We start from the raw sequence: 24,724 nt of genomic DNA, 5'->3' as shown, positions 1-24,724 counted from the left end.
CTGGGGGCACCCCATGGCTGTGGGGCCCATAGGCCAGGATGAGGCCCTGAATCCAAGACACGCCGGGATTGTGGGGAGCCCTGTGAGCAGGATAAGCGGACTAGGGCTGCCCTCGCTGTCGCTCCCACCACTATCCGCGGAAAGAAAAAAAAAAAAAGAAAGAAAAGAGATTAAAAAAAAAAAAAAAAAAAGATAGAAATAAAGCGCCCACAGAGGGCGCCTGACCTGGGGGGGGGGAAACTACAAATCCCATCGACCCCTGGCGGCAGCGCATGCGCGGCGCGGCTGGGCGGGGGCCGCGCCGCGCGCCGCGCGCGGTCGCACCCTGATTGGCTGTAAGTGTTATCCGTCAGGGCCGTGCCCCGCCCCGCCGCGGCGGTGCCTGCCCGGGCTCGGCGCGCGGCGCTCGGCGCTCGGCGCGCGCACCGGGACCCGTACCGGGACCGGGACCGGGACCCGCCACCGGCACCGGCACCGTCCCCAGCCGGGACCGGCACCTCCCGCCCCGGGAGTGGGCCACCGGGACCTTCCCCCCCCCCCCCCGCCCCCCGCCTCTCCGCCCCTCCCGGTACCGGCCCCGGGATCGCCGGCCCCGCCCGCTCCGCCCGGTACTGTGCCGTCACCGGCCCCACCATGATGAAGTTTCGGTTCCGGCGGCAGGGCGCCGATCTGCACCGCGACCGCCTCCGCCACGACCTCTTCGCCTTCAGCAAGGTGCGTCCGGGGCGGTGGCAGACCCCGGGGGGTGGGGACCACCGGGAGCCACCGGGGGTATCGGGCAGGGGACCGGGACTGCCCCCCCCCCGCCCGGTGGCGCAGGCTCAGGCACCCCCCGGGCTCGATGCCGCCCCCGGGGAGGGGAGCAGCGCACGGGGCACCGCCCCCCCCCCCCCCCGCCCCGGGGACCGGTGCCGCGCACCGAGACCCCCCCCGCCCCGCTCCCCGGGGAGTAGGTCTGGTCCCGGGAAGGGGGCACCCTTGGGTGGGCAGGGCCCCCGGGTGCGGGGGACCCCCGGGTGCAGGCTGTGGGGACACCCCAGGGGGGATGCGCCCCCCGGGGGGGGGGGGGGTCCCGGGACCCCCCAGTTGCAGGATTTGTCCTCCCCGGGAGGGGGGGGGGGGGCAGGCTGGGGGGCTGCCCTTCTCCCCTGGGGTGCAGCGGACACCCCCGCCTTAGGGAGCACCCACACCCGGGGGACACCCTGGGGCAGGATGCGACCCCCTCACCGGCGCGACATCCCCCTTCCCCAGCCCCACCGGGGTGGGGGGCCCCCCCGAGCGCCCCGGTTCCTGCGCTGCCCCTGTCCCGTGGCTTCCCCCAGGCCTCGCTCACCGGCAACCGCATTTTGGGGTGCCCCGCGGCCCCCCACCCTGTCGGGCCCCAGAGCATCCCCAACTGCAACCCTCGTGCCCCACGGGGGGGCTCAGCCCCTCGCCCTAACCCCCCCAGGGGTCGGATATGGGGGGGCTGGACCCCCTGTGTCCACAGGGCCCTGTGTCGATGACTCCTGGGGGTCCCCTTGCACCCCAAAGATGTGTCTCTGGGGGACCGGGGGCATCAGAGGCCCAGAGCTCAGCCCCCCCGCCACCAGCACTAGGGAGGTTTCCCTGCTTGGCCCCATCATTCAGGGTAGGGACCCCCCCCCGGGCTCGCCAAATGACCGGGGAGGGACCCTGCGAGCCCTCGGGTGCCGGACCCGTCCCTCGGCACATTGGCAGGACGGGCTGCGCCGGTGGGTGCCCGCCTGGGGCTCGGTGCACCCTGTCCCCGTAGTCCCGCGGTGTTGGGACCATCCTCCTGCCCTGGCCCCAGGGACAGGAGAACACCGGCAGCGGCCCCTGGCTGAGCCCAGACCGTGTCCGTCCGTCCGTCCGTCCGTCCTTCGGCAGCATCTTGGCACCGGTGTCGGGCGCTTGCCCAAACTCACGGTGGCGTGCACCGGAGGGACCCCCGGATCCCCCCGCAGCGGGGCCGGACTGGGAGGTGTTGGGGTGTGCCGTGGTGGGGAGGGGGGGGTCAGAGCCAGCACCCACCGCCCCGGCACAGCCCTGTCCCCCCAGGCTCTGGGCGAGGGTCTGGCCGGGACGTGAGGCTCAGCCCAGCCGGAACCCCCCCCCCCCAGTTTTGGGAATGACGGTCCCACGGCCGGATCCTGGCCAAACAGGCACACTGGGGGGTCTGTACCCAGCAGGGCGTCCTGGGGGGGCCGGGGAGCAGCCTCGCTTTGGCCGGCCCGGTGCTGGGGCTGTCGGCTGCCCACCTGCCTCCCATTAACGGTTGTTTTTCCTCCCGAGTTCCAGATCTGCCTGGGATTTGCTGTAATTTGGCCGGGAGCGCGCCTTGGCCGGGCCGGCGCAGCCTGCCGGATGCAGCCCCGCTGCCGGGCGGGAGGAAGGGCTGAGCGTGGGGGGCTGCCGGCTGGGTCCCCTCTCCGGGGCTTGGGGGTGCAGGGGAGCGCTTGAGGGGGGTCTTTGCCAGCGTCACCGCGCTGGTCCCCGGCCTAAAGCATCACCACGGTGTCCCCGCCGCTGCTGCCGTCCCGGCTCCCGCCGCCATCCTCCAGTGCGACGTGCGTCCCCGGGGAGGGATTCGGGGTGACCCTGCGTGGGGCTGCCACGAGGACCGGGACCCGCAAGCATCCACTAACTCCCCCCCCCCCCCCAGCCAGGCTGGGACCCCCCGGATGGGCCGGGGACGTTGGCACGCTCCCGAAAGTGGCCCTTCGGAGGGGAGCGGGAGTCAGGGGGTGACGGCGGCTGCGCCGGCGGGTGCGAAAAGCCGCCCCGCTGCGCCTCTCGGTCGCCCCAGACAAAGGGAAGCCGGGTCAGGATCCGGCCAGTCTGGCTCCGGCGGCCTCCGTATCGTCTGATCGCGCCGTCGCCGCTCAGCCGAGCTACCCCGAGGGCCGCTTTCCCCCCCGCCCCGGGAGCCCCGCGGTCCTCTCGCCGTGGGCCGGGGCGGTGGGTGCCCCCCATCTCCCCCCCCCGCTGCCAAGCGGGCAACCCCTCCCCAGCCGGCGAGTCCGGGCACGCCGTCGTCGCCCGGCCGCGACTTCCTTGGGAAGGTGCCCGCGGGCGGCACGCGGCTCCGGCAGGGACGTCCCTGGCGCTGGTGGGTCCCGCTCGCCTGGTTCCTCCGCCCGGCACCGTGGACCCTGGGGGTCCCGCCCGCCTGTGGGGGTGAGCTGGACCCCCCGCATCCCTCCTGGGGCATCCGCGCCTTGGGCAGGGGGGTTTAGAGCCGGGGGGGGGGGGTCCCTTCCCCGAAGCGGCGGGGTGGCTTGTGCAAGCTCAGACCTACGCAGGACCTCGGTGCGGCGGTTGGATTTGGGTCTGTTTTGGGGCGTCAGGTGGAAATTGGGGAAGGAGTGATGTCCTCCCTCCCCAAGGACCCCCTTGGTGGCAGTGGGAGGGGGGACAAGGCAGCATCCTCACGGTCCTCCATCGCTGGGGCGAAGCTCAGGCGGGTGCGGGATTGGAGCCGTGGGGTCGAGAGAGGGCTGGGGGGGGGGGGGGGGCGGTTTGGGAGGGCTCAGGGATTGGGGGGTCCTGGCTCTGACCTGCCTTTCCCCACGGCAGACGGTGGAGCACGGCTTCCCCAGCCAGCCCAGCGCCCTGGCCTACGACCCTGCCCTGCGCGTGATGGCCATCGGCACCAAGGCAGGAGCCGTGAAGCTGTATCCTTTTCCCCGCTGAGGGCAGGAGGTAAGGACCCCCCCCCCAACACACACCCCCCCCCCCCCCGGCTGCCCCCATCCTGGGGGACACCAGGAGACGTGGCCGTGCCGCTGCTGACCCATCCGGCAGCGCCCCGTCCCCCAGCTCTGCTGGCGTCTGTCCGTCTGTCCCTCCGTCCAGCTGGGCTGCAGCTGGGCTGGGTGGAGGTGGGGGGGGGGACGGACACGGTGACCGGAGGAAGCCCCCGCCTCGCCTGAAACGATGGGGGGAGCAAAGGGGTTCGGCCATCCCGGGTGGCATCCCAGGCTGGGGGGTGCTTCCCGGTATCACCCTCCCCTTTATCCTGGGGGGGCTCCTGTCCATCCTGACCTCATCCGTGCAACCTTTTTGGGGGGGGGGACAGCGGGACCTCCAGCCGGCTTGGCGCCGGGGGGGGGGGCTGTGGTGGGCGCTGTGCCCAGTCCTGAGTGGGGGGCCGAGGAGGGTGGTGATGGTGGTGGTGGTGTGGGGGGGGGGAAGAAGACGACGACGCGGGGCCCGGCCAGGCTTTGTTGCCGGCGGCGTGCAGGGAGACTTCAGAGGGCTGCTGGCGGGCGGCCAGGGCTGGATGCGGCCCGCGTTCGGGGGGCCCCCGCGCCGCAGGAATGCGGGGGGGACGCGGGGGCGGCTGCGCCCGGATCGGGGTCGGGGTAAAGGAAGGGGGTGGGGGGTGTTCCACGCTCCCCCTCCCCCAGGCCGGTGGCTCGCTGCCTCCCGAACACAAAGATGGCGTTTTTTTGTGGGTTTGTGTGGGGTTTTTTTTGTTTTTGTTTTTTTTTTTTTTTTTTTTTCTTCTGCCGAGGCCGCCCGGGTGCCAGCCCGGCCGCGATGTCGCCGGTCGCTCCGCTTGGCCGCCTCGCCGTGGGGTGCTGGCTCCAGCCACCCCCGGGTAAAACCCCCTCCGAGGGCCGCGGAGCTGCCGTTTTGGGGGGCTGCGGTGCCCTGTGCATCCTCTGCGGGGATGTTTTTGGGGTGGTACCCGGCTCGGGGCTGGCAGTGGGGTGGCACGATCCTGCCCGTGGCACTGCAGCCCGTGCCCGCCCGGCCCCGCTCCGGCTGCCACCGAGAAGATGCTTCTGGAGGTTCATGGTGCCGGGGAAGCCGGGGCCGGGCGAGGCAGCAGCCGGAGCTGGCCTGACTGGTGCTACTGGTTAGTGGGGGCACCCGTGGGTTGTCCCCAGCTAGGCTGGGTGGATCTGGCTGCAGAGAGCCCGGCATCGAGGGGCTGCCACCGCCTGCGGGATCTCCTGGGCCAGCTGGGGGTCCCTGGGCTCGGAACCCCCATTGCGGTGAGCCAGTGCCACCGGCGTTCCCTGGCCGCTTTGCCCCGAGGGCTACCTGCCTTTTGGCCAGTGGCACCGTTTTGGGTGGGGAAAGACCTCAGGATGAGCGAGGATGGGTGGCATCCACCGTCCCCTTAATGCCCAGAGTGCTCCCGCTCGCGTGCCCTGTTGTCCGGCCTCACCAAAGCCTCCGTGGCTCTGGCCTGGCTCTGCCAGCTTGGCTGTGCCCGGCGCTGCCAGACAGCTCCTGCCTGTCGGTCTGGGCAGAGCCGCCAGGCTTGTTCCCTGCGCCGAGGGCACCGGGGTGGTGGCCGGGGGGGGGGGGGGGGGGGGGGGGGGGGGGGCGAGGACCACAGGGGCTGGTGGGCAGAAACCCTCGGCACGCGGCGTGCCAAGACGTAGCCGCGCAACGCGCCGGTGACGCCGGGCTTGGGGGGGAAGCAGCTCGCCGGGTTTGGGGATGTCGGGGTGCACGGTGCGGTGCCGGAGCTGCCGCACGGGTCCTGCCCCCGGTTCCTGCCGAGCGGCGTCGCCGGCGGAGGAGCCGGGACCAGTCTGGTGAGTGAGGCTGTGCCGGCGCATGCCGAACCCCACCCTGCTGCCGGTTCGTGCCGGGCTGGTTGGGGCTGCCGGCGCCTCTGCGCGACCGTGGCCCCGCGACTGAGAAAGAAGGGGGTGGCAAAGGGCAGGAGCCGGCCTGGCCCTCGCACGCCCACCCCAGCCACGCGTTGGCCGCATCCTGGCCCGGGGCATCCCGGTTGGAGGTGCTTGGCGGATCCCAACCGGGAACGGTGGTACCGAGGCCGGCTCTGGCACGGGGTGGGGGGATGCTGCCAGGGATGCTCTCCCCGGGGGCACAGGGCTAAACTGGTGCCTGCTGGCAGAACTGTGACCTGGGGGGAATTTGGGGACGGTCCAGGGATTTGGCGGGGGGCTGGGGAGGGGGGGGGGGGGGCTCTACCCTCGTTGTTTCTTTGACGGCCCCCCCCAGATACGGCGCGCCGGGCGTGGAGCTGACGGGCTTGCACAAGGAGACAGCCACCGTCACCCAGCTGCATTTCCTCCCCGGCCAGGTAGGTGGGTGTCCCTGGGGTGGGGGGGGCCTGGCAGCAGTCCCCCTTGCCCCCCCCCCCCCCCCCTATCGTTGTTTCTCCCCCCCCCCCCCCAGGGCTGGCTCCTCTCCTTGCTGGACGACAACACGCTGCACCTCTGGGAGGTCTGCCAGAAGGAGGGCTGCTCTCACCTGGAAGAGACCCGCAGCTTCGGCCTCCCGGGACGCCCAGGGTCCGACAGCGCTAAGTACTTGCCTGGGGGGGGGTCCTCCCCAGCCATCCCCCCCACCCCCGTGGGGCTGCGGCCGGGAGCGATACCGCTGCGGGCTGGGAACGGTGCGTGGGAGCAGCCGTCCCCGCTCCGGGTGGGATGGCAGCCAAGGTCCCCTCGGTGGCGGTGGTTTCGCTGCTGGGATGCTCCTCCGATCCCGACTGGGATGCTGCGGGGGGGGGGTGAAACGCGGCCCTGAGCTTTTTTTAGGTGCTGGCAGGGCCCCGGGGTGATAAGTGGCTTTTATCGCTGTTAGTGCTGGGGCCATCCCTGTCCCAGTCCTCCTGGGCCAGCGGGGCTGGGGATGCAGCGTCGGGGCAGGGGAGCTTTGGGGTCTCTCCGCCGCTCCCCCAGACCCAGCACGGGGCTGAGGCAGGCCCCCGCTCCCCCCTTCCAGCTGCTCCCCCGGCATCACACGGGTGACGGTGGTCCTGCCGACGTCCGCCTGCGCGGTGGCCTGCCTGGGCACCGAGGGCGGCGCGGTGTACTTCCTCGCCCTGCCCGCCCTGGTGCTGCTGGAGGACAAAACCCTCTTCCCGGACGAGATCCTGCAGAGGTGAGCCCTGCAGACCCTGTGCCCCCTCCCCACCACCCCCAGCCCCCCCCTGACAACCCCTCTGTTTGTCGTGTCGTTCCCCCCCCCCCCCAACGCAGCGTCCCTGATGACTACCGCTGCGGGAAGGCGCTGGGGCCGGTGGAGTCCATCCAGGAACACCCGCGCGACGGCAGCCGGCTCCTCATCGGGTACAGCCGGGGGCTGGTGGTCCTCTGGGAGCAGAGCACGCGCACCGTCCAGCATCTTTTCCTAGGGAACCAGGTACCGGGGATGGTGGGGGGGCTGGCAGGGCCGCGGCCTCGTGTGTACCACCCCCCCCCCTCGCCCCAACCCCATCCTGGGTGTCAAGCCCCCCGCCGTGTGCTCCTGCAGCAGCTGGAGAGCTTGGCCTGGGAGCAAAGCGGGAAGAGCATCGTCAGCTCCCACAGCGATGGCGGGTACATGGTGTGGGCGGTGAGCGGTGCCGGCCAGAAGACCCAGCAGCCCGTCATGTCCACCATCCCCTACGGTACGGGGAGGGTCGTTGGGGTTGGGGGCTGATCGCCCCATCCCGGTGCCGGTGCCGCAACCGCGGGGTTGATATTTTTGTTTCAGGTCCGTTCCCTTGCAAAGCCATCAGCAAAATTCTCTGGCGGACCTGCGAGTCGGGGTACGTCCCCGCGGCACGGGGGGGCTGCTCCGGCGTGCACACACACACACCCCCCCCCACCCCAGCAGCTGGGCCAGGGTGGTGATGGGCATGGCGGGGGGGGGGGGACTTAGGCTGCCAGGGAAGATGCTCTGCAGGGTCTGGGATCTGATGGAGGCTGCTTCATCCCACCCAGCAACCCCTTCATCATCTTCAACGGGGGGATGCCGCGGGCAAGCTACGGCGACCGGCACTGCGTCAGCGTGCTGCAGGGCCAGACTCTGGCCACGCTCGACTTCACCTCCCGCGTCATCGACTTCTTCACCGTGCAGAGCGCCGAGGCGGCCGAGGGAGGTACGTTCTGCCGGGGCGGCCCCGGGGAGCGGGTTGGGGGGGGGGGGGGGGGGTCTCCGCTAGCAGCAGCCATCTCCCCCCTCCCCAGGCTTTGAGAACCCCCGTGCCCTTGTTGTGCTGGTGGAGGAAGAACTGGTGGCCATCGATCTCCAGACGCCGGGCTGGCCCACCATCCCTGCCCCGTACCTGGCACCGCTCCACTCCTCCGCCATCACCTGCTCCTGCCACGTCTCCAACGTGCCCCTCAAGCTCTGGGAGAGGATCGTCAGCGCTGGCGAACAGCAGAGCCCCCGGCTCTCCTCTGCGGTGAGTGACGGGGATGGCAGCGGCGGGGGGGGGGGGGGGATCCCTCCGAGCCCCCCAGGATGGGCTGGCGGAGGGATGATGCTTGCTCCCCACGGGTGGGCTGCCTCCATCCCTCCCTCCATCCTTCCCTCCAGGCTTGGCCCATCGACGGGGGGAAGAACCTGGCCCAGGAGCCCACGCAGAGGGGGCTTCTCCTTACCGGGTGAGTGGGCTGGCAGTGGGGAGGGGGGTCCTGAGAAACCCAAAATGTGCTGGGACATATGTGCACACACACACGCACACATCCTCAGCCTCTTCCAGCGGTGGAGGAGTGGGATGGGGTGGCAGTGGGTTCCAGCCACTTTTCTTGGGTGGGCTGCCCCCTTCTCATTCAGCTTGATGGCCGGGCAGGAGTGTGTCACCCGCTGCTGCGTTGTCCCCCCTTGTCCCCCCCCCTTCTGGCACGGTGGCTGCCAACACACAGGCGGCTCTTGTTAGCCGGGCAGATGTCAGGGCTCCGTGCTAACAGGGCCTCCCTGTCCCCCCCCCTCAGGCACGAGGATGGCACGGTGCGGTTCTGGGACGCCTCAGGGGTCTCGCTGAAGCCCCTCTACAAGCTGGGCACCGCCAACATCTTCCAGACGGACTGCGAGCACAACGACAGCCTCAACCAGGCGGGCGAGGAGGAGTGGCCGCCTTTCCGCAAGGTGAGGTCCCCGGGACCAGGGCGGGGGGACGCCGCTGAGGACCCCCCAGCACCCCCCTGCCTCCGTCGGCGCCGGAGGGGCAAACCCAGAGGCGGGCACGGAGGATGCACCCGCCGGAGCCGTCCCGGTTGTTCCCCGGGGACGTGTCCCCCAGCTCGGCACAGCTGCCGTGTGACGCCCCGTGGGGACACAAGAGACTCTTGTTCCGTGTGTCCCGTCTCGTGGGTCTGCCCCAGCGCGGGGGGAGAGCCGGGGGACGCGTGGGGACAGACTTTTCCCGGGCGTGATGCCCGGAGCAGCCCGTGCGCCGCAGCCGGTACCCGCCAGCTGGTGGGCTGACGTGGGGGTGCACCGGGGAGCGGGGGGGGCTGCCCTGCAGCTGTATGAAGGCACCCAGCACCCCCCTCCTCGCCTGCAGGTGGGCTGCTTTGATCCCTACAGCGACGACCCACGCCTGGGCGTGCAGAAGATCGCTCTCTGCAAGTACACGGCCAAGATGGTGGTGGCTGGCACGGCAGGGCAGGTAGGGCAGAGGGGGGGCTGCCGGGCACCTCTCGGCTCCTCTCCTGGGGAGACATGGCATGATGGGGGGGGGGCTTCAGACCCCCGTGCCTGTCCGTGAAAGGCTTCTGCCCCCGGCTTGCAGCAGGGTGGCTGTCCTGGTGTGGGGCTGGCACGTGTTCCCCCACCATCAACGCTTGTCCCCCGCAGGTGCTGGTGATGGAGCTGAGCGACGAGAAGTCGGAGCACGCGGTCAGCGTGGCCACGGTGGACCTGCTGCAGGATCGCGAGGGCTTCACCTGGAAGGGCCACGACCGGTTGGCCCCCAGGAACGGGCCTCTGCCCTTCGCCCCCGGCTTCCAGCCCAGCGTGCTGGTGCAGTGCGTGCCCCCCGCCGCCGTCACCGCCGTCACCCTCCACTCCGAGTGGAACCTCGTGGCCTTCGGCACCAGCCACGGCTTTGGACTCTTCGACTATTACCGGCGTAACCCCGTGCTGGCCAGGTATGGGCGGGGGTGGATTTTGATGCCAGGGACGCCCCCCCCCCAGAGCGATGCGGCAGGGGTCTGGGCGCTGAGTGACGTCGGTACCCGCAGGTGTACGCTGCACCCCAACGACTCGCTGGCCATGGAGGGGCCCCTGTCCCGGGTGAAGTCCCTCAAGAAGTCCCTGCGGCAGTCCTTCCGTCGCATCCGCAAGAGCCGGGTGTCGGGCAAGAAGAGGCTCAACGCCAGCAGCCCCTCCAGCAAGGTGGGCAGGGAGTGGGGGGCTGCCACGACCTGCTCCTCATCCCCACCGGGCAGGGGCTGACCCCCATGTCCCCCTCCTCAGGTGCAGGAAGCCAACGCGCAGCTGGCGGAGCAAGCAGGACCCCCCGAGGTGGAGATGACGCCCGTGCAGCGGCGGATTGAGCCTCGCTCGGCTGACGACTCGCTCTCGGGGGTGGTGCGCTGCCTCTACTTTGCCGACACCTTCCTCCGAGACGGTGAGACATTCCCCCCCCACCACTTCCTTGGGAAAAGCCCCCGACCTGGGTCTGGCTCGTGCCACGCCGTAGGGAAGGGGGCTCTGACGCTGCTCCCATTCCCGCAGCCGCCCACCACGGCCCCACGATGTGGGCAGGGACCAACTCTGGCTCGGTGTTCGCCTATGCCCTGGAGGTGCCGTCGCAGGAGAAGTTTTCAGAGCGGGCGGTGGAGGCGGTGCTGGGGAAGGAAATCCAGCTGATGCACCGGGCGCCGGTGGTATCCATCGCGGTGCTGGACGGGCGAGGGAACCCCCTGCCCGAGCCCTACGAGGTCTCGCGGGACCTGGCCAAGGCCCCCGACATGCAGGGCAGCCACTCCATGCTCATCTCCTCCGAGGAGCAGTTCAAGGTGAGCGTGGGGCTCGGTGTCCCTACTGCGGCGGGGATGGGACCCACCACCCACAACGTGTCCCCTGTCCTCTCTGGGGGTCCCCATCACCCCAGGCGAAGGGACGGGGGCTGGAGGTGACCGGCCACATTCCTGGGGCACTCCTATGCCTGTCCCGGGGGCGGTGGCTCCAAGGGGAAGGTGCTGCCCTTTGCCAAGGGCTTCCATGGTGGGAGGCTGCTCGGGTGACCCCCGAAACTCCGCAGGTTGCTGTTCCTCCCTGGTACCCGGCTCCTCTCATCCCCCCAGGTCTTCACGCTGCCCAAAGTGAGCGCCAAGACCAAATTCAAGCTGACGGCACACGAGGGTTGCCGGGTGCGAAAGGTGGCCCTGGTGAGCCTGGCCAGCGCCGGCTCCGAGGAGCGGCTGGAGAACTGCCTGGCTTGTCTCACCAACCTGGGTGACATCCACATCTTCACCGTGCCCGGCCTGCGGCCCCAGGTCCACTACGGCTGCATCCGCAAAGAGGACATCAGCGGCATCGCCTCCTGCGTCTTCACCAAGCATGGCCAGGGTGAGGGCACCAGTCCTGCGCTGGGGGTGACGTCCCTCGTAGATGGGACGTTGTCTCTGGCTGCAGCCCCGTGGGGCGGGGGGGGGTGTCCCTGAGGCTCTTTGTTGTCCCCCCCCCCACCTCTAGGTTTCTACCTAATTTCACCGTCCGAGTTCGAGCGCTTCTCGCTGAGCGCCAGGAACGTGACGGAGCCGTTGTGCCGGCTAGAAGTCTCCCGGCTCCAGGACACCTCCTGCTTCAGGTGGGACGGGCGCCGGGGACACAGTGGCTTTGCTACAGCAGCACCCCTGTACCCCCACCCCACGGCACCGGCTCCGGCAGTAACTTCTCCCCCCCCCCCCCACCCCGTTTCCTTCCAGCAACAGCTCGACGGCGACGCCGAAGCTGCCGCAGGCGAACGGCACCCACGTCCCGCGCAGCCCCGAGGGCCGACGCTCCCCCACCGACAGCGACCGTGAGTGATCACCCCGTCCCCGCCGTCCGTCCCCGCGGGCCCTACGCCGGGGGTGGCCTCGTGTCCCGGCTGCCCCCCCCCCCCCCCCCCCAGCCCTCCCGTCCCCATGGCTCCCCAGGGTCCCCCGAGGAACACCCGGCCGCCTTCTCGCCCGGCCCCATCGACTCCCCCAACAGCAGCATGGAGAACCCGCTGGACACCACCGGCGACATCACCGTGGAGGAAGTGAAGGATTTTCTGGCGTGAGTGGAGGGGGGGGGGGGGCGGAAAATGGCGTAACCGGCGCCCACGGCCACTGCTGCCAGCACCGAGGGGCCGCGACGGTGGCCCCCCCCCCCCGCCCCGGCTGCCTCTCACCCTGCTCTGCCCCAGGTCCTCGGAGGAAGCGGAGAGGAACCTGAGGAACGCCAGCGAGGACGAAGCCCGGCCCGCGGGGATCCTCATCAAGTGAGGTGTGCGAGGGGCCGGTGGTCCCCAGGGTGGGCACGGGGGGGGGGGGGGGGGGGTGGGCACGTGGCGCGGTGGGAACGTGGCTCCGGCCGCAACCCCTGGGGTGCCATGGGGTTCGGAGCTGGGACCCCAATGCAGCGTCCCGGCATCCCCATCCATCATGGGGAGGACGGGGCTGGGGTCCCTGGGGCTTGGGGGGGGGGGGGGGCGGGCAGCGTGTCCTGGCCGCCCCCCCCCCCAGGTCCCCTTCTCAGGGTCTGCGTCACCCGCAGGCACCGCCGGCCTCTCCAGCCCATCTCAGTGCTCGGATTCCCGGGACGCGCGACTCGACTGGACCCCCACCCCGCGCCCCCTCCCCACATAACGTAGACTCGCCTCTTCTCTAACATCCGTGCTGGCCGCCGGCGCGCCCCGGCTCCGGCACGCTTCCCCCCACACCTCCCTGCCCGGCTGCCGGCCCCGGACCCCCCCCGCTCCTCCCCACCGGCCCCGAGCCGGGGGCCGTGGTGCACAAACTCTTCCCGGGGAAGATAATTTTCCTTTTTATACACGGTTGAGTGTCACTATCCCCTGCTCCAGAACCCCCTTCCCGGGGGATGCTGCTGCTTCCTCGGCTCCAGGGGGGAGGGCTGGGGCTTGTGGACCCCCCCCCTCATCCCCTGGTTTTGGTCCCTCGGGGAGTTGGGGGGGCTGGGAGCCCCTGGGCATGGCCCCCCCCCCCCAAACCCTGGTCTGTGTTTACATGCCCGGCTCCCTGCAGTTTACAGCCCCATCCCCTGCCTGCCGGGAGGCTCCGGCTGCCGCACAGGGACTGTCCCCTTCTTGGGGCGGGGGGGAGCCCAGCGTGGCCCCCCTGGCTCCCAGGTGGGCACCGGAGGGCTTGAGCAGCCCAGGGGTGGGCACGGGAGGGGGGGGGGGTCACAGGTGGCCTTCTTTTTCTCTTAGTGGCTTCTCCAAGGGCTATTCTCCAGGTTGGGCTCTATGCCTGCTGCTCCTTTCTGAACACTAATTCCTGCCACGGGTGGGTTTGGGATGGGATCGTGCTGCGGGGGGGGACGGGACGGATATCGGCTCCCCGGCCCCGGTCTGTGCTGGTGCTGGGGGCAGATGGGGCACGGGCTGCCCCAGTTCCCCTCCTGCCCCATCCGGGGAGGGGGGGTCTCACTGTGCCAAATCCCTGCCGGGCTCCCCAGCCCGTCCTCGTCCTCGCAGGGGGCTGCGGTGGCTCTGTCCCTCTGTCAGGGCTCAGCCTGGCACCTGCCCCTCTCATTTTGGGGATCTGGGGTGGTTTCAGACACCCCCCCCCACACTCCGGGCTCTCTTGCGGTACGTGTGTGGCTGGGGGGGGGGTCCAGGCGAGGCAGCGCTGCCCTGGGCTCTGTCGCTGCCTGCCGAGGCCGGGGCTGTAGTGTCCCTGGTAGAAACCACCCCCCCCACCTCATCCTTTTTTTTTTTTTTTGGTAAGATGAATTTAGCATTGTTTAGTTATTAAAAATACTGGTTTTTAATATTGAAAATAAAGCATTTAATATCAACTGGCCGGGCTGGAGGTGTTTAGGGAGCCTTGGCGGTGGGCTTGGAGTTAAGTGGGGGCCGGGGCCCCCTGAGCCATGGAGGAGCAGGATCGGGGCGAGGGGGGGGAACCCTGCTTGGGAGCAAGACGGGCGCAGTCAGAGCCTGGCACGGCCTCGGGGTAAGAAGTGCAGCCTTTATTGATATGATACCAGTGGGTTACCCCCCCCCCCCCGGGCGTCCATCCCCCAAGACAGCGGGGCTGGCTGTAAGGCCCAGGGCTGAGAGCTCCTCGCTCCCCCTACCCCCAGTGCTCTTTAGCAAAGCATCCTCCCACACAAACTGGGAAACTCTCCTGTCCCCCAGTTGCAGAGGGAGCTCGGCACTGGTTTGGGGCAGCAGCATCCCCAAGCAGGGTGTAACAGGGCCCCATGCTGCCCCGTATGCCCCCCCCCCCCAGGAAGGGAAGGGGCTGAGCTTGGCCCCGTGCTGGGAGAAGGGGGGACAGAGGGTCAGCCCCAGAGCTCCCCGCTGGCCCCAGCTCGGAGAGAAGCGGCTCCAAGTCGAGCTCGGCTGGGAGCAGGCGTGTGCGGCAGCGCAGGGTGCCGGGGGGGGTCCGGCCCTGCCGTGGAGGCCATGGCCGGAGCGCTGGGTGCCCCCAGCCCTTAGGCGGGCGGCTTGCGGAAGACGCTCCAGGCATGGAAGCAGCGGGTGAAGGGCCAGGGCTCGTTGCCTTTCCGCACCAGCCGGAGCTTGCGGGGACGCGTGGGGTCCTTGGAGCGCATGTGCTGGATGTAGACCTGGGGTAGAGCAGAGCCGTGGGGGTCCCCAACCCTCGCCCACCTTTGGGGGGTGGTGCTCCCCAGCCTGGGGGGGCTGCTGGGAGCTCTGCAGCACCACGCACGGGGCAGGATCAGGGCCCCAAGGGGAGATGAAGCCCCAAATCCTTGCCCACCTCCCCAAGCAGCAAGCAGGAGGGAGGCCCTACCTGGCATGCCTTGAGGCTCAGCTTGATCTCCACCTGGCTGGTCTGGGTGCCCACCCACATGTAGACCTGTGGGAAGGACGTGCAGCCGGGCTCAGCCGATGGACCCACTGGCAGATCCGGCCCCTGCCGCGCTACCCCTGGACCCGGACACGGGGAAACCTCACGGCCCTGGCTCACCTCCCGCCCGTTGTCCAGCAGCATGATGTCGTCATCAGCCAAGTCGTCCTGGCAAAAATCGGAGCACTTCTCTGACACGGAGAAATAGCCCTTCTCGTTGGAGCACCTGCGGGGAGAGTCGGAAGGGGACTGCATCAAAGAGTTTGTTAGGACGCAGCTTGTGCAGAAGGAAGGGATGTGATGGAGCAGCTGTTTCCTGCCAATTGATGCCCAGGGATGGACAGAGTTGGGAGAGGGGCTTTGCCTGTCATGGGGAGCCGTGCCCTGGCTAGCTTGGGAGGACCGAGCCCCTGGTGAAGGCCAGTATGGCCCGGGCACTACGGGAGGAAGGGGACCAGCACAGACTGGAGCAGCCCCTCCTGGACCAGGACCCACCTGAAGAGCCGGGAGTGCTTCATATAGTCGGCGTCTTCATCGTAGGGTTTCTGGCTCCCGATGCCTACCCAGAAGAAGTTTTCGGGCTCCTCTCCCTCGTTGATCACCTGCGAGGGCAGGGACAGGGCTGAGCACAGCTGTCCCCTACCCTGGTGGTCACTGCCACCCAGGTAAGGGGGCATCAAGACCCCCTGTGCTCCCACCCGCTCACCTGCTTGCTGTAGGAGTCGTCAAACATGTGGTTCATGATGTCCTCGGCCAGCTTGGCCTCGTCAGGGTCGGCCGCCCGGCCCACCCAGGTGTAGACGATGCCCTGGTTGTCTGTGCTCTCAAAGGGCACCTGGGGGAGCGCAGAGAGTCAGGGCTGCCCAAGCGGGGAGGAGGGCAAGTGGCCGAGCATCCCTGAGGGTGCTCAGGCATGAGCAATACCTTGAGGATGAAGCAGAACTCCGAGTTGAGCAGACCAGCGTCTGTGTTGATCTGGATGCACCTAGAAAAGAAGCCCACGAGGCACAGTCAGCAAAAGATCGGGCAGTTGTGCCCACTGGCACGTACCCCGCCAGGAGCCCAGCACCCATGGGTGCTCCCTGGCTCGGAGCAGCCCCCAGGAGGACTGACCTGGTGCAGAGGGCCCCGCCGTTGGTGCGGATGTGGTAGAGGCTGGGCTGGGGTGGGCTGGCCCTGTCCTTCCGCTTGCCCCGGTGGATGACAAACCTCCTCTTGAAGTGCGAGAGGAACTTGGGGTTCTCCTGCTGCTGGGTCATGCGCACGACCTGGCCAGAGGTGGGTGTCAGTAGGGCCATGGGCCACCCCCCCCTTCCCCAAAACACAATCCCAAGCCCCAGCTGCACCCCCCTGCCAGCCCCCATCTCTGCTGATATCCCCTGCCCTTAGCCTGGGGGGCAGAAATGGGATGGGAGAGAAGTGAGGCAAAGCTGGGGGACCCCTGTGTCACCCCCCAGGAGCATGCAGCAGGGTCACCTCCAGTTTGCCAGGGAAGAGACTCTCGAACTTCTTCTGGAGACTGAAGGTGAAGGTAAGCCAGCCCATGTTGGAGGCCTCCCGGCCCTGCCAGAAGTAGACAATGCACTGGAAGTCTTCCTCAGGCTGCTTCTCCTCCTCCTCTTCCTCACCCTCCTCCTCCCCTTTGCCTTCACCCTTCTTCTTCTTCTCCTCTTCCTCCTCATACTCCACTGGCACCCAGTACCTGAGGGCAGGAACAGGGGGTGATGTCAGGGATGGGGCAGGTTGGGGGTCTGGGCAGGGAGATGGGGGGGACAAGGGGGTCCAGCAGCCCCGGAGAGGGGACGAGCCAGGTGTCACCTGCAGAGGAAGACGTAGCAGTCGTGGGTGTGGAAGTGACCAAACTCCTCCTCGGGCAGGCGAGCGAATTTCTTGCCCTCCAGCACGAAGCCCTCCATGCCGTCCAGGTCCTCGTTCCACTCCTCCATCAGCTGCTCCGCCTGCGGCCCCGTGTGCTCTGTCAGCCAGCGGCCACCCAGCCCCTCCATCAGCACCCGACCCAACACCACACGGGGACGCACAGGATGGTCCCCAGTCCTACCTCGCTCAGGGGCATGGGCGGCTGGCGGGGTAGGAAGAGCGCCGTGAGGTCGGCCTTCATCTGGTCCTTCTTCTCGGCATCCTTGCGGACCTTGCCGGCGAGGCCGCCCTCCTGCAGCACCGTCTCGGCGTTGCGGGTGTAATCTACGCGCAGGACGTCATCCCAGTTCTTGAACTTAGACTTGAACACCTAAATTGGGGAGCAGGTAACTCATCCTGGGCCGCAGCATCCTCTCTGGCACCCAGCATCCCATCCGAGGGGTCTGTGCCCCCATCTCCCTCCCCGGTACTGCTGCCCGGGGGTCTGTGCCCGTTCGCGGGCACGTGGGCTGCCCTACCTGGCACTCGGTGCCCTCCAGGTTCCTGGAGACCATGGCGTGCTTGGGCCGGTGCAGCATGCCGCACAGCTCCTGGCTCAGCTTCAGCGCTGCCGCCCGCACCAGCCGCGGCGACTTCCTCCCGATCCAGATGAAGACGTCGGACCAGCAGTCCAGGATGTACACGCTTTTGGTGTCCAGCAGGCTCTGCAGCTGAGGGTACCGCAGGGAAAAGGGGGTCAGGCACCAGCGGGCTTTCCCGGCTGGAAAACGCCCTGCCTGCTGCCAAAAGACAGCCGGGAAGAGCAGAGCATCCTCCACCCGCGCCCCGTGGGCCGAACGTGCCTCTCCCAGGGCACAGCTGGAGGCAGAGGGGTCATGAAACCAGTCTCACTGGTCAGACTGGGAGAACCTCCCGCCCCATCCTACCAACCAGGCGCATCTCTGGCATCAGATCAGCCTTCAGCCTCTTCTTGTGCTCCACCGAGAGCTTGTAGTTGATCTGGGGCAGCTCCAGGTAGCCCAGGCCCAGGCCGACCTGCGGAGGGGATGGAGACACGGGTGAGGGGGGGCTGCGGGTCCCCAGCAGCGCTGACGGCCCTGCGGACGATGGCTCCCCACCTTGTACAGCTTGGGCTTGTGGGGCTGGAAGTCATCGGGGACGCAGGGCCGGATCTCCTCGGGCTGACCCCCAAGAACCTCCCAGAAATCGGGGGTCTCCTGGCCCTGGGTGAGGAGCGTGATCTCTGCTTTGCCCTTCCGCTCGTTCTTGTTGATCTTCTCGGCGAAGAGCCTGTGGCGGGAGCGGGTGAGATGGCAGGTGGGCTCCCTGCACCCCCAGCCCCCCGACCAGCCCTACCTGGCCTTGGTAGTGCTGCTCAGCGTGGCCTGGCTCCCACGCCACACGAAGAGGTTGAGGCCGTGGTCCAGGAGGAAAACAAACCTGGTGGATACAGAGGTGAGAGGACAGTCAGGAGAAAGCGGGGTGCACCGAGTGTCCTCCCCACCCCGGGGGCCCTTGCGGAGCAGGACACTGCAGCTGCTGGGGCTGCCAAGTGGGGTTTGGACACACATCCTTGTAGAAAGGTGCTGGCACGGCTGATTTTCACCCCAGAGCTGCAGCTACGATGTCCTGGGTGGACCTTGCCAGCACTCTGTCCCTCCGCAGGGACCCTGTGTCCCCCCTCCTCACCGTGGATCCAGTGATGTCCCTTTCAGTGCTACCGGCTCCAGCTTGACGTTCTTCTTCCCATAGACACGGTACAGCCTGCGGGAGACACAACCACGGTGGGACATGGGGCACGACCTGCCCCACGCATCCCCCCCCCAGTCCCTGGCCCCAGCGGTACCTGGTGACATATTGCGTGTCCTCAACGGTGAAGAAGCCGCTGGCCGTGCCACCCTCGATGTAGGAGATGTCGTTGTCAAAGACCTGGGGGCAGGGAGGGGGTGAGGGTGGGAGAGGCAGGGCTGGGGGCTACGGGGGGGGCTGGGAGTCAGCCTCACCTGGAGGAACTCATCGCTCTCGTCCCCCATCTCCTCACGGATGCTGCGGCACTCGGCTCCCAGGTAGTTGCGGAGGTTGACGGCGTGGATGGCGGAGCAGGCCTTCTTGTCCAGCGTGGCCTCCTGCCCGATCCAGTAGTAGATCTCCCAGTTCAGGGAGCCGTTCTCATCCAGGAAGGTCTGGGGAGGGACGGGCTGTGAGATGGGATGGCCGCGGCCCCAGGCTGGGGACGTGGGGGACCCTTGGTTCTCCCCGGGTACCTTGAGCACGATGTAGCAGTCGGCCTCGTAGAACTTGCCATGGAAAGCCTCGTCCACCAGTGTAGGCACGAAGTTCTCAATCTGCCAGACGCAGAGGCCGGGCAGCTGCCCCACGTCCTCGCTGAAGAACTCCGAGTAGTCCAGCTGCGGCTTCTCCAGGCCCTGGTCCCAGCGGCGTGTCTTCAGGTCCGGCGCCTTCGCCTCCCCGCTCTCCTGCGGGGACGGGGACACGTCACCAAGCTGGCGGCAACTGGGTCCCTGCCGGCACCCGGGGTGGGCCAGGGGCACGCGGTGCCGCTCGGGGCCCCCCCTCTCCCACCACAGACCCTACCTCTATCTTCTTGTTCTTCTCCTGGGCCACGTCCGACATGCCCTTCAGCACCTGCTTGGCCTGGTCGTCCTGGGCAGAGTCCTTGTGCCGCCGGAGCCGCATCTTGCGGGCCAGCGGGTCCTTGGTGCCGCTCCCTGGGGACACGGGGACAAGGTGAGAGGCAGCCGGGACACCCATGCCTTGCGTGGGGCACGCCGTGGGGCACGGCTCGTTTTCCAGCCTCTCCCAGGGTGCTGCCCGAGGCAGAGGCTATCATCCCCAACATCCCTGCACGCTTGCCTGCCGCGGCGGCCGCGACGGTGGCCGGGGACGCTCCGGCCAGACGGAGCTGGTTCTGCAGGGAGAAGTCGATGTTGTACCACTCCGACGTCCGATCCACCGGCTTCGGGGGCATCACCAGGTTGGGGTTCTCGCGCACATCCAGGATCTGCCAAGGAGGGGGTGGAAGACCTCACTGCTCTGAAGCATGGACTCATGGGGACGAGGATGTGGGGTGGGATGGGATGGGAGACCTCCGGAGCACCCTGGGCTTCGGTGAGGTGAGGGGACGTGGAGGGAGCCCTGAATCCACCACCTGCCTGGGCTGAACCATGTGCCAGAGTGCATGTATTGGCCCCAAGACCCCCTGTCCTCACCTCACTCCATCCCACCCTACAGCCCTGGGATCCCAGGGACACGCTGGGGCTGTGGTGGACCCAGCCCGAGGCGGAGGGGGCGTTGGGCTCTCACCTCCATGTCCGTCAGGAAGTGGATGGCCTCTGGCAGTGTCACCAGGCGGTTCTTGTTCAGCACCAGTTTCCTCAGCTTGGAGCACCTGTGGGACACGGAGATTCTGGTAAAGGGCCAGGCCAGGGGCATCTCCTTCAGGGACACTCAGAGACCCCATATCACCACACAGCCTCCGTGTCCTCTCTCGGGGACAGAGCAGATCCGTCTGGGGGCTGTCCTCTACCTGCAGAGGCTCTCGGGGATGAGCTCCAGGTTGTTGTTGGCCGCCATGAACTCCTCAAGGTTAGCAAGCTTGCCGATGCCTGAGGGGATCCCATCAAAGTCAAGCTTGTTGGAGTTCAGGTACATCTTCTTCAGCTTGGTCAGCTTGCAGATGGCTGACTGGGGAAGGAGGAGATGGCAGGGTAAGGGAGAACCCAGTGGCACGGAGGCACGGACAGGGACGCCATGTACAGGCAGGGACATACAGGCAAGGAGGTGAGCTGGTTGCGGGACAGGTTGAGGGTCTCCAGCTGGGTCCACTGGTCGATGCAGAGGGACAGCTCCATGATCTGGTTGCTGCTGAGGTTGAGACGCCGCAGGCTGCCCAAGGTGTAGAGGCACTCGGGGACGCGACTGAGGTCATTGCAGGACAGGTCCACGTCTGTGGGAAGATAACGGGGTGAAGCCGCCGGCCAGACCCACGCCAGGGCCGAGAGAGCCCCGTGTACCGGGGGGCTTGGCTCCCCAGCCCTACCTGCCAGGTTCACCAGGCCCTCGAGGCTGGTGGGCAGATTGTTCTGTGTGCGCTGGGTGTTCCTGAGGTGGAGGGTCTGCAGGGCCGTCATCGCTGGGAGCTGCCTGCGGACCACGGAGAACCACGGGGCAGAGAGAGCGTTAGGGCCGGAGCAAGCACCCGGCCTAGCCCCGGCATTGTGGGATCCAGCCTGGAAAACGGGGCCTTACCGGAGCTGTGCGTGCAGGAGGGGGTTGTTGTTGAGGATGAGAGTCTGGAGGTGGACCAGGCGTCTCATCTGCGGTGGGAGGCTCTCCAGCTTGTTGTTGCTCAGGTCGAGGTAGAGCAGGTCCGTCAGGTTGATGAAGAGCTGGTTGGGGATGGTCTCGATGCTGCGGGGATACGGGGATCTTCAGGGGTGCCTGGGACCTGCACCAGCCCTGGGTCTCCCTCGAAGAGGGGCACAGAGCAGGACCCGGAGAGAAGGGGGGTGACGGATGGAGGTGGCCATGGCTAGAGGGAGATGGCTGCCCCGGCCTGGACCCACCTGTTGTGGCCGAGGTTGAGGACCAGCATGTTCTTGGCATTCTCCAGTTCCCGGGGACACTCCGTGAGCTGGTTGTAGCTCAGGTCCTGGGGCAAATGGGAGAACAAAGCAGGCATCACCCTCTACCCCGCATCCAGCAACCACCACCCGAACCTGAGGACCGAGGGGCATCTTCAGGGGCACGGCCTGCCTACAGCCCTGCGGATCGGTGCCCGGCAGCAGAAGCTGGACAAGCATGCGAGGAACCCAGCCGCGGCATCAGCCTTTAAAGGAGGCATTGCCATAGGGTTATCCTGTCCGCAGACAGCTTCCCCGGCGCTCAGGCACAGGGTCAGGACTGGTGCTGAAAGGGCACAGGAGGGAAGCTAGTAATGGCCTGGGCACCTGAAAGTCAAAGGGAGCCAGGCAGCGCTGAGCCCTGATTTACTCCCTGCACCTTTTCCCTGGATGCTCCTCAGCCCCACCATGCTCCCCAAGGAGCACGAGGAGCCACCGAGGTGCAGGAGCAGGACCCGGGAGCCGGCTCTCGCATTAGCCGAGGAAACTCTGCACCTACCAGCACCGAGAGGTCGTCCAACTGGAAAATATCATCAGGGACTCCCGAGTTCTTCAGGCTGTTTGCACGAGCCACGATAGCCTTGAAAGGGGAGAGAGAGGCACGACTGCAGCCACCCACCGGCTCTACGCCTGCTGAGCCCCCCGGGGTGGCCAGGGACGATCCTCGCGTGCCCCCCAGAGCCAGAGGCTGGCCAAGAGGTGCCTGAGGACACCAGCCCCGATGCAGGTGGGACGCATGATGGGGGGACACTTACCCGGAGGCAGGGCAGGCCAGAGAGCTCGCCGTGGAGTGTGGTGAGGCTGTTGTGACTGACGGAGAGGTGTTCCTGCAGGGAAAACCCAGACAAGCCCCAGTGAGCAGAGAGAGAAGCCGGGGCAGCCGTTGGGCCCCTGCATCGATGGCGGGGCTCCTCAATCCCGGGAGAGCTGGGGGCTCACAGAGGCATGGGGTGAGCTCAGCTCCAACCCACATGAGGCTGCTGGGATGCTCCCAGTCTCAAACTGGTTGGCTGGCCCCAGCAGGCCCACGCTGCCTCTGGACCCCTCATTTCTTGGGGCAGATCTGGCTGAGACATCCCAGCCCTGATGCAGGGTTTGGGGTGCTCTGGGCTGCTACCGAGCTGGCTTGTGGCAGTCCCACAGAGTCCCCGAGCAAACAGACCCCAGTTCTTGGAAACGCTTCTCACTGGGTGATCTGGAAACGGGCAGACATGTGGGGACTGGCAAGGCTGGAGGAGGGCCCAGGGGAAATTTTGTTTTCCTCTGGGCATCACCAGCCCAGCTGTTACCTGCTCGGGAAAAGGAGGAATTGGCAGACTGTGGGCGAGATGCCAGGTTTTAAGTCTAGCCGTGGCCCCCGAGCATCTGTCAGGACTGGCAGGAGCGCAGCTCCGAGCAGCACGGAGGGCCTCCCCACTTGCTGCCGCTGAGCAGGGCACACCCGGCACGGTGACGATGACTTTTGGCAGAGTTTAAAGCGTTGTGTTTGGCTGACACCGATGTAACGATGTCCATAACATGCTGCAGAACATCGCCAAAGCAAAGCTTAGCCACGGATTCCGCCAAGGGCCTGGTCGTGCACAAAACTCAAGCTGCCCAAAAAACAAAGCCAGGCACCTGCCAGCTACTGCTCTTTATATGTTTTAGCAAAGGAAGAGGGAAAAAAAAAGCCTCCAAACCTTAATGCTCCCCACACTAAACCTTCACCGTTCCCTTCTATTAAAGGGCAGAGGATCTAAGCGAGGTTTTTAGTCTGGTTTTCTAGGAAAACAAGGTGAAACCGAGTACAAGTCTGTCTCAACCCCACTCCTAACAGCTCCTGCATCCAATTTCAACCACACGTCGTAGCTCAGCCCTATTATTAGACACCAGAGCATCTGCCGATGAGCCATGAGGCTGGCAGGCACGAGGCTCTCAGCACCACCGCACAGGGCCCTGTCTGACCCTGCGGCCCCAGTGGGAGCCGTCGAGCCCCATCCCCTGCCCAAAACGTGCGGCTTACCAGCTTCTGGAGGGCGGCGAGCTCCTCGGGCAGGTAGCAGAGCCCCGTGCGGTTCAGCTTCAGCCAGCGCAGGCTGGTCATCGCCTTTACATGCTCCGGGAAGTAGCCGCCCTGAGAGGAAGAGGAGGATGGTGAGAAAACCACCTGCCCCATGGGGTGATGATCTGGGGACCTCAGTCTGACCAGCCCTGCGAGGTCGGGGAGAGGCCTGGGATCACCCAGTCCTATGGGATCGGGAGCTGGGGGGCCGGGATCGCCCAGTCCTATGGGACTGGGAGCTGGGGGGCTGGGATCGCCCAGTCCTATGGGACTGGGAGCTGGGGGGCCGGGATCGCCCAGTCCTACGGGACTGGGAGCTGGGGGGCCGGGATCGCCCAGTCCTACGGGATTGGGAGCTGGGGGGCTGGGATAGCCCAGTCCTATGGCATTGGGAACTGGGGGGCTGGGATCGCCCAGTCCTATGGGACTGGGAGCTGGGGGGCTGGGATTGCCCAGTCCTACAGGATTGGGAACTGGGGGGCTGGGATCGCCCAGTCCTACGGGACTGGGAGCTGGGGGGCTGGGATTGCCCAGTCCTACAGGATTGGGAACTGGGGGGCTGGGATCGCCCAGTCCTATGGGACTGGGAACTGGGGGGCTGGGATTGCCCAGTCCTACAGGATTGGGAACTGGGGGGCTGGGATCGCCCAGTCCTATGGCATTGGGAACTGGGGGGCTGGGATCGCCCAGTCCTATGGCATTGGGAGCTGGGATCACCCAGTCCTACGGGATTGGGAACTGGGGGGCTGGGATCGCCCAGTCCTATGGCATTGGGAGCTGGGATCACCCAGTCCTACGGGATTGGGAACTGGGGGGCTGGGATCGCCCAGTCCTATGGCATTGGGAGCTGGGATCACCCAGTCCTACGGGATTGGGAACTGGGGGGCTGGGATCGCCCAGTCCTATGGCATTGGGAGCTGGGGGGCCAACATCACCTGGCTCTCTGGGGCCCCAGGGGCTGGGGGGGGGCAGAGGTTGCCCAGCTGTAGGGGCTGGGGGGTCAGGGATCGCCAGGCCCTAGAGTGCCTACGGGGTCAGGGGCCAGGTCTGCCCCTAGACGAGCACCCCCGGTGTGGGGCCAGGAGCGGGACGACATCACCCAGCCCCAGGGGACCGGGACCGGGGCCGGGGGGGGGCCGAGCTGAGCCTGCGGGGCCGGGCCAGGCCCGACAGGGCCCTGCGGGGCCCGGGACCGGGCTCGGGGCCTGAGGCCGGGCTGTCTCCCCCCCCCCCCCCCCCCACACCAGCTCCCGGTGCCCTCCCGTTCCCCCCCCGTCACCTTGAAGTCGTTGCCGCTGAGGTCGACGCCGCGGACGAAGGGCAGGACCCCGGTGGCCGCCATGGCTGCGCCGGCGGAGGAAGGGCGGGAGGACCCAGCGGCCGCACACCCCGCCCCGCCCTGCTCAGGCCACGCCCCC

The 24,724-nt window shown here is 67.7% G+C and overlaps 2 protein-coding genes across 3 annotated transcripts; one reads left to right on the top strand and one right to left on the bottom strand.

Annotated features, from left to right (window-relative positions):
• The first annotated feature begins 383 nt into the window (after positions 1-383).
• LLGL1 (LLGL scribble cell polarity complex component 1) lies at positions 384-13,570 on the top strand. 2 transcript variants are annotated; one of them, XM_030001853.2, is made up of 23 exons: positions 384-714; positions 3,580-3,677; positions 5,992-6,073; positions 6,169-6,284; positions 6,721-6,879; positions 6,978-7,140; positions 7,252-7,387; positions 7,474-7,528; positions 7,704-7,861; positions 7,950-8,167; positions 8,302-8,369; positions 8,700-8,853; positions 9,272-9,376; positions 9,565-9,857; positions 9,951-10,104; positions 10,186-10,339; positions 10,447-10,730; positions 11,019-11,283; positions 11,410-11,524; positions 11,643-11,737; positions 11,856-11,979; positions 12,110-12,189; positions 12,460-13,570. In XM_030001853.2, exons 1-22 carry the CDS (start codon positions 634-636, stop codon positions 12,186-12,188), a joined length of 3,156 nt encoding a protein of 1,051 aa, XP_029857713.1. In that variant the 5' UTR covers positions 384-633; the 3' UTR covers position 12,189; positions 12,460-13,570. The 2 variants fall into 2 exon arrangements, with proteins under 2 accessions (XP_029857713.1, XP_029857712.1); XM_030001852.2 differs by having other exon boundaries at positions 6,169-6,299.
• A 97-nt stretch (positions 13,571-13,667) lies between these two features.
• On the bottom strand, positions 13,668-24,718 carry FLII (FLII actin remodeling protein). Its single transcript, XM_030001851.2, has 30 exons — positions 24,586-24,718; positions 23,268-23,378; positions 22,021-22,092; positions 21,765-21,845; positions 21,209-21,294; positions 20,892-21,053; positions 20,683-20,786; positions 20,414-20,589; positions 20,170-20,327; positions 19,947-20,031; positions 19,497-19,644; positions 19,218-19,351; positions 18,887-19,099; positions 18,626-18,805; positions 18,469-18,551; positions 18,312-18,386; positions 17,979-18,062; positions 17,741-17,912; positions 17,553-17,657; positions 17,141-17,332; positions 16,804-16,992; positions 16,563-16,702; positions 16,221-16,446; positions 15,858-16,012; positions 15,669-15,729; positions 15,451-15,579; positions 15,240-15,346; positions 14,865-14,970; positions 14,688-14,753; positions 13,668-14,499 (listed from the first exon to the last, which is right to left on the bottom strand). The coding sequence occupies exons 1-30, from the start codon at positions 24,646-24,648 to the stop codon at positions 14,365-14,367; spliced, it is 3,798 nt and encodes a 1,265-aa protein (XP_029857711.1). The 5' UTR covers positions 24,649-24,718; the 3' UTR covers positions 13,668-14,364.
• Between the last annotated feature and the right edge of the window lie 6 nt (positions 24,719-24,724).

Source organism: Aquila chrysaetos, chromosome 25 (assembly GCF_900496995.4).
Source record: "Aquila chrysaetos chrysaetos chromosome 25, bAquChr1.4, whole genome shotgun sequence".
Taxonomy (NCBI): domain Eukaryota; kingdom Metazoa; phylum Chordata; class Aves; order Accipitriformes; family Accipitridae; genus Aquila; species Aquila chrysaetos.
The sequence above is the reverse complement of the archived record's forward strand: the minus strand, read 5'-3'. Positions and strand labels throughout refer to the sequence as shown.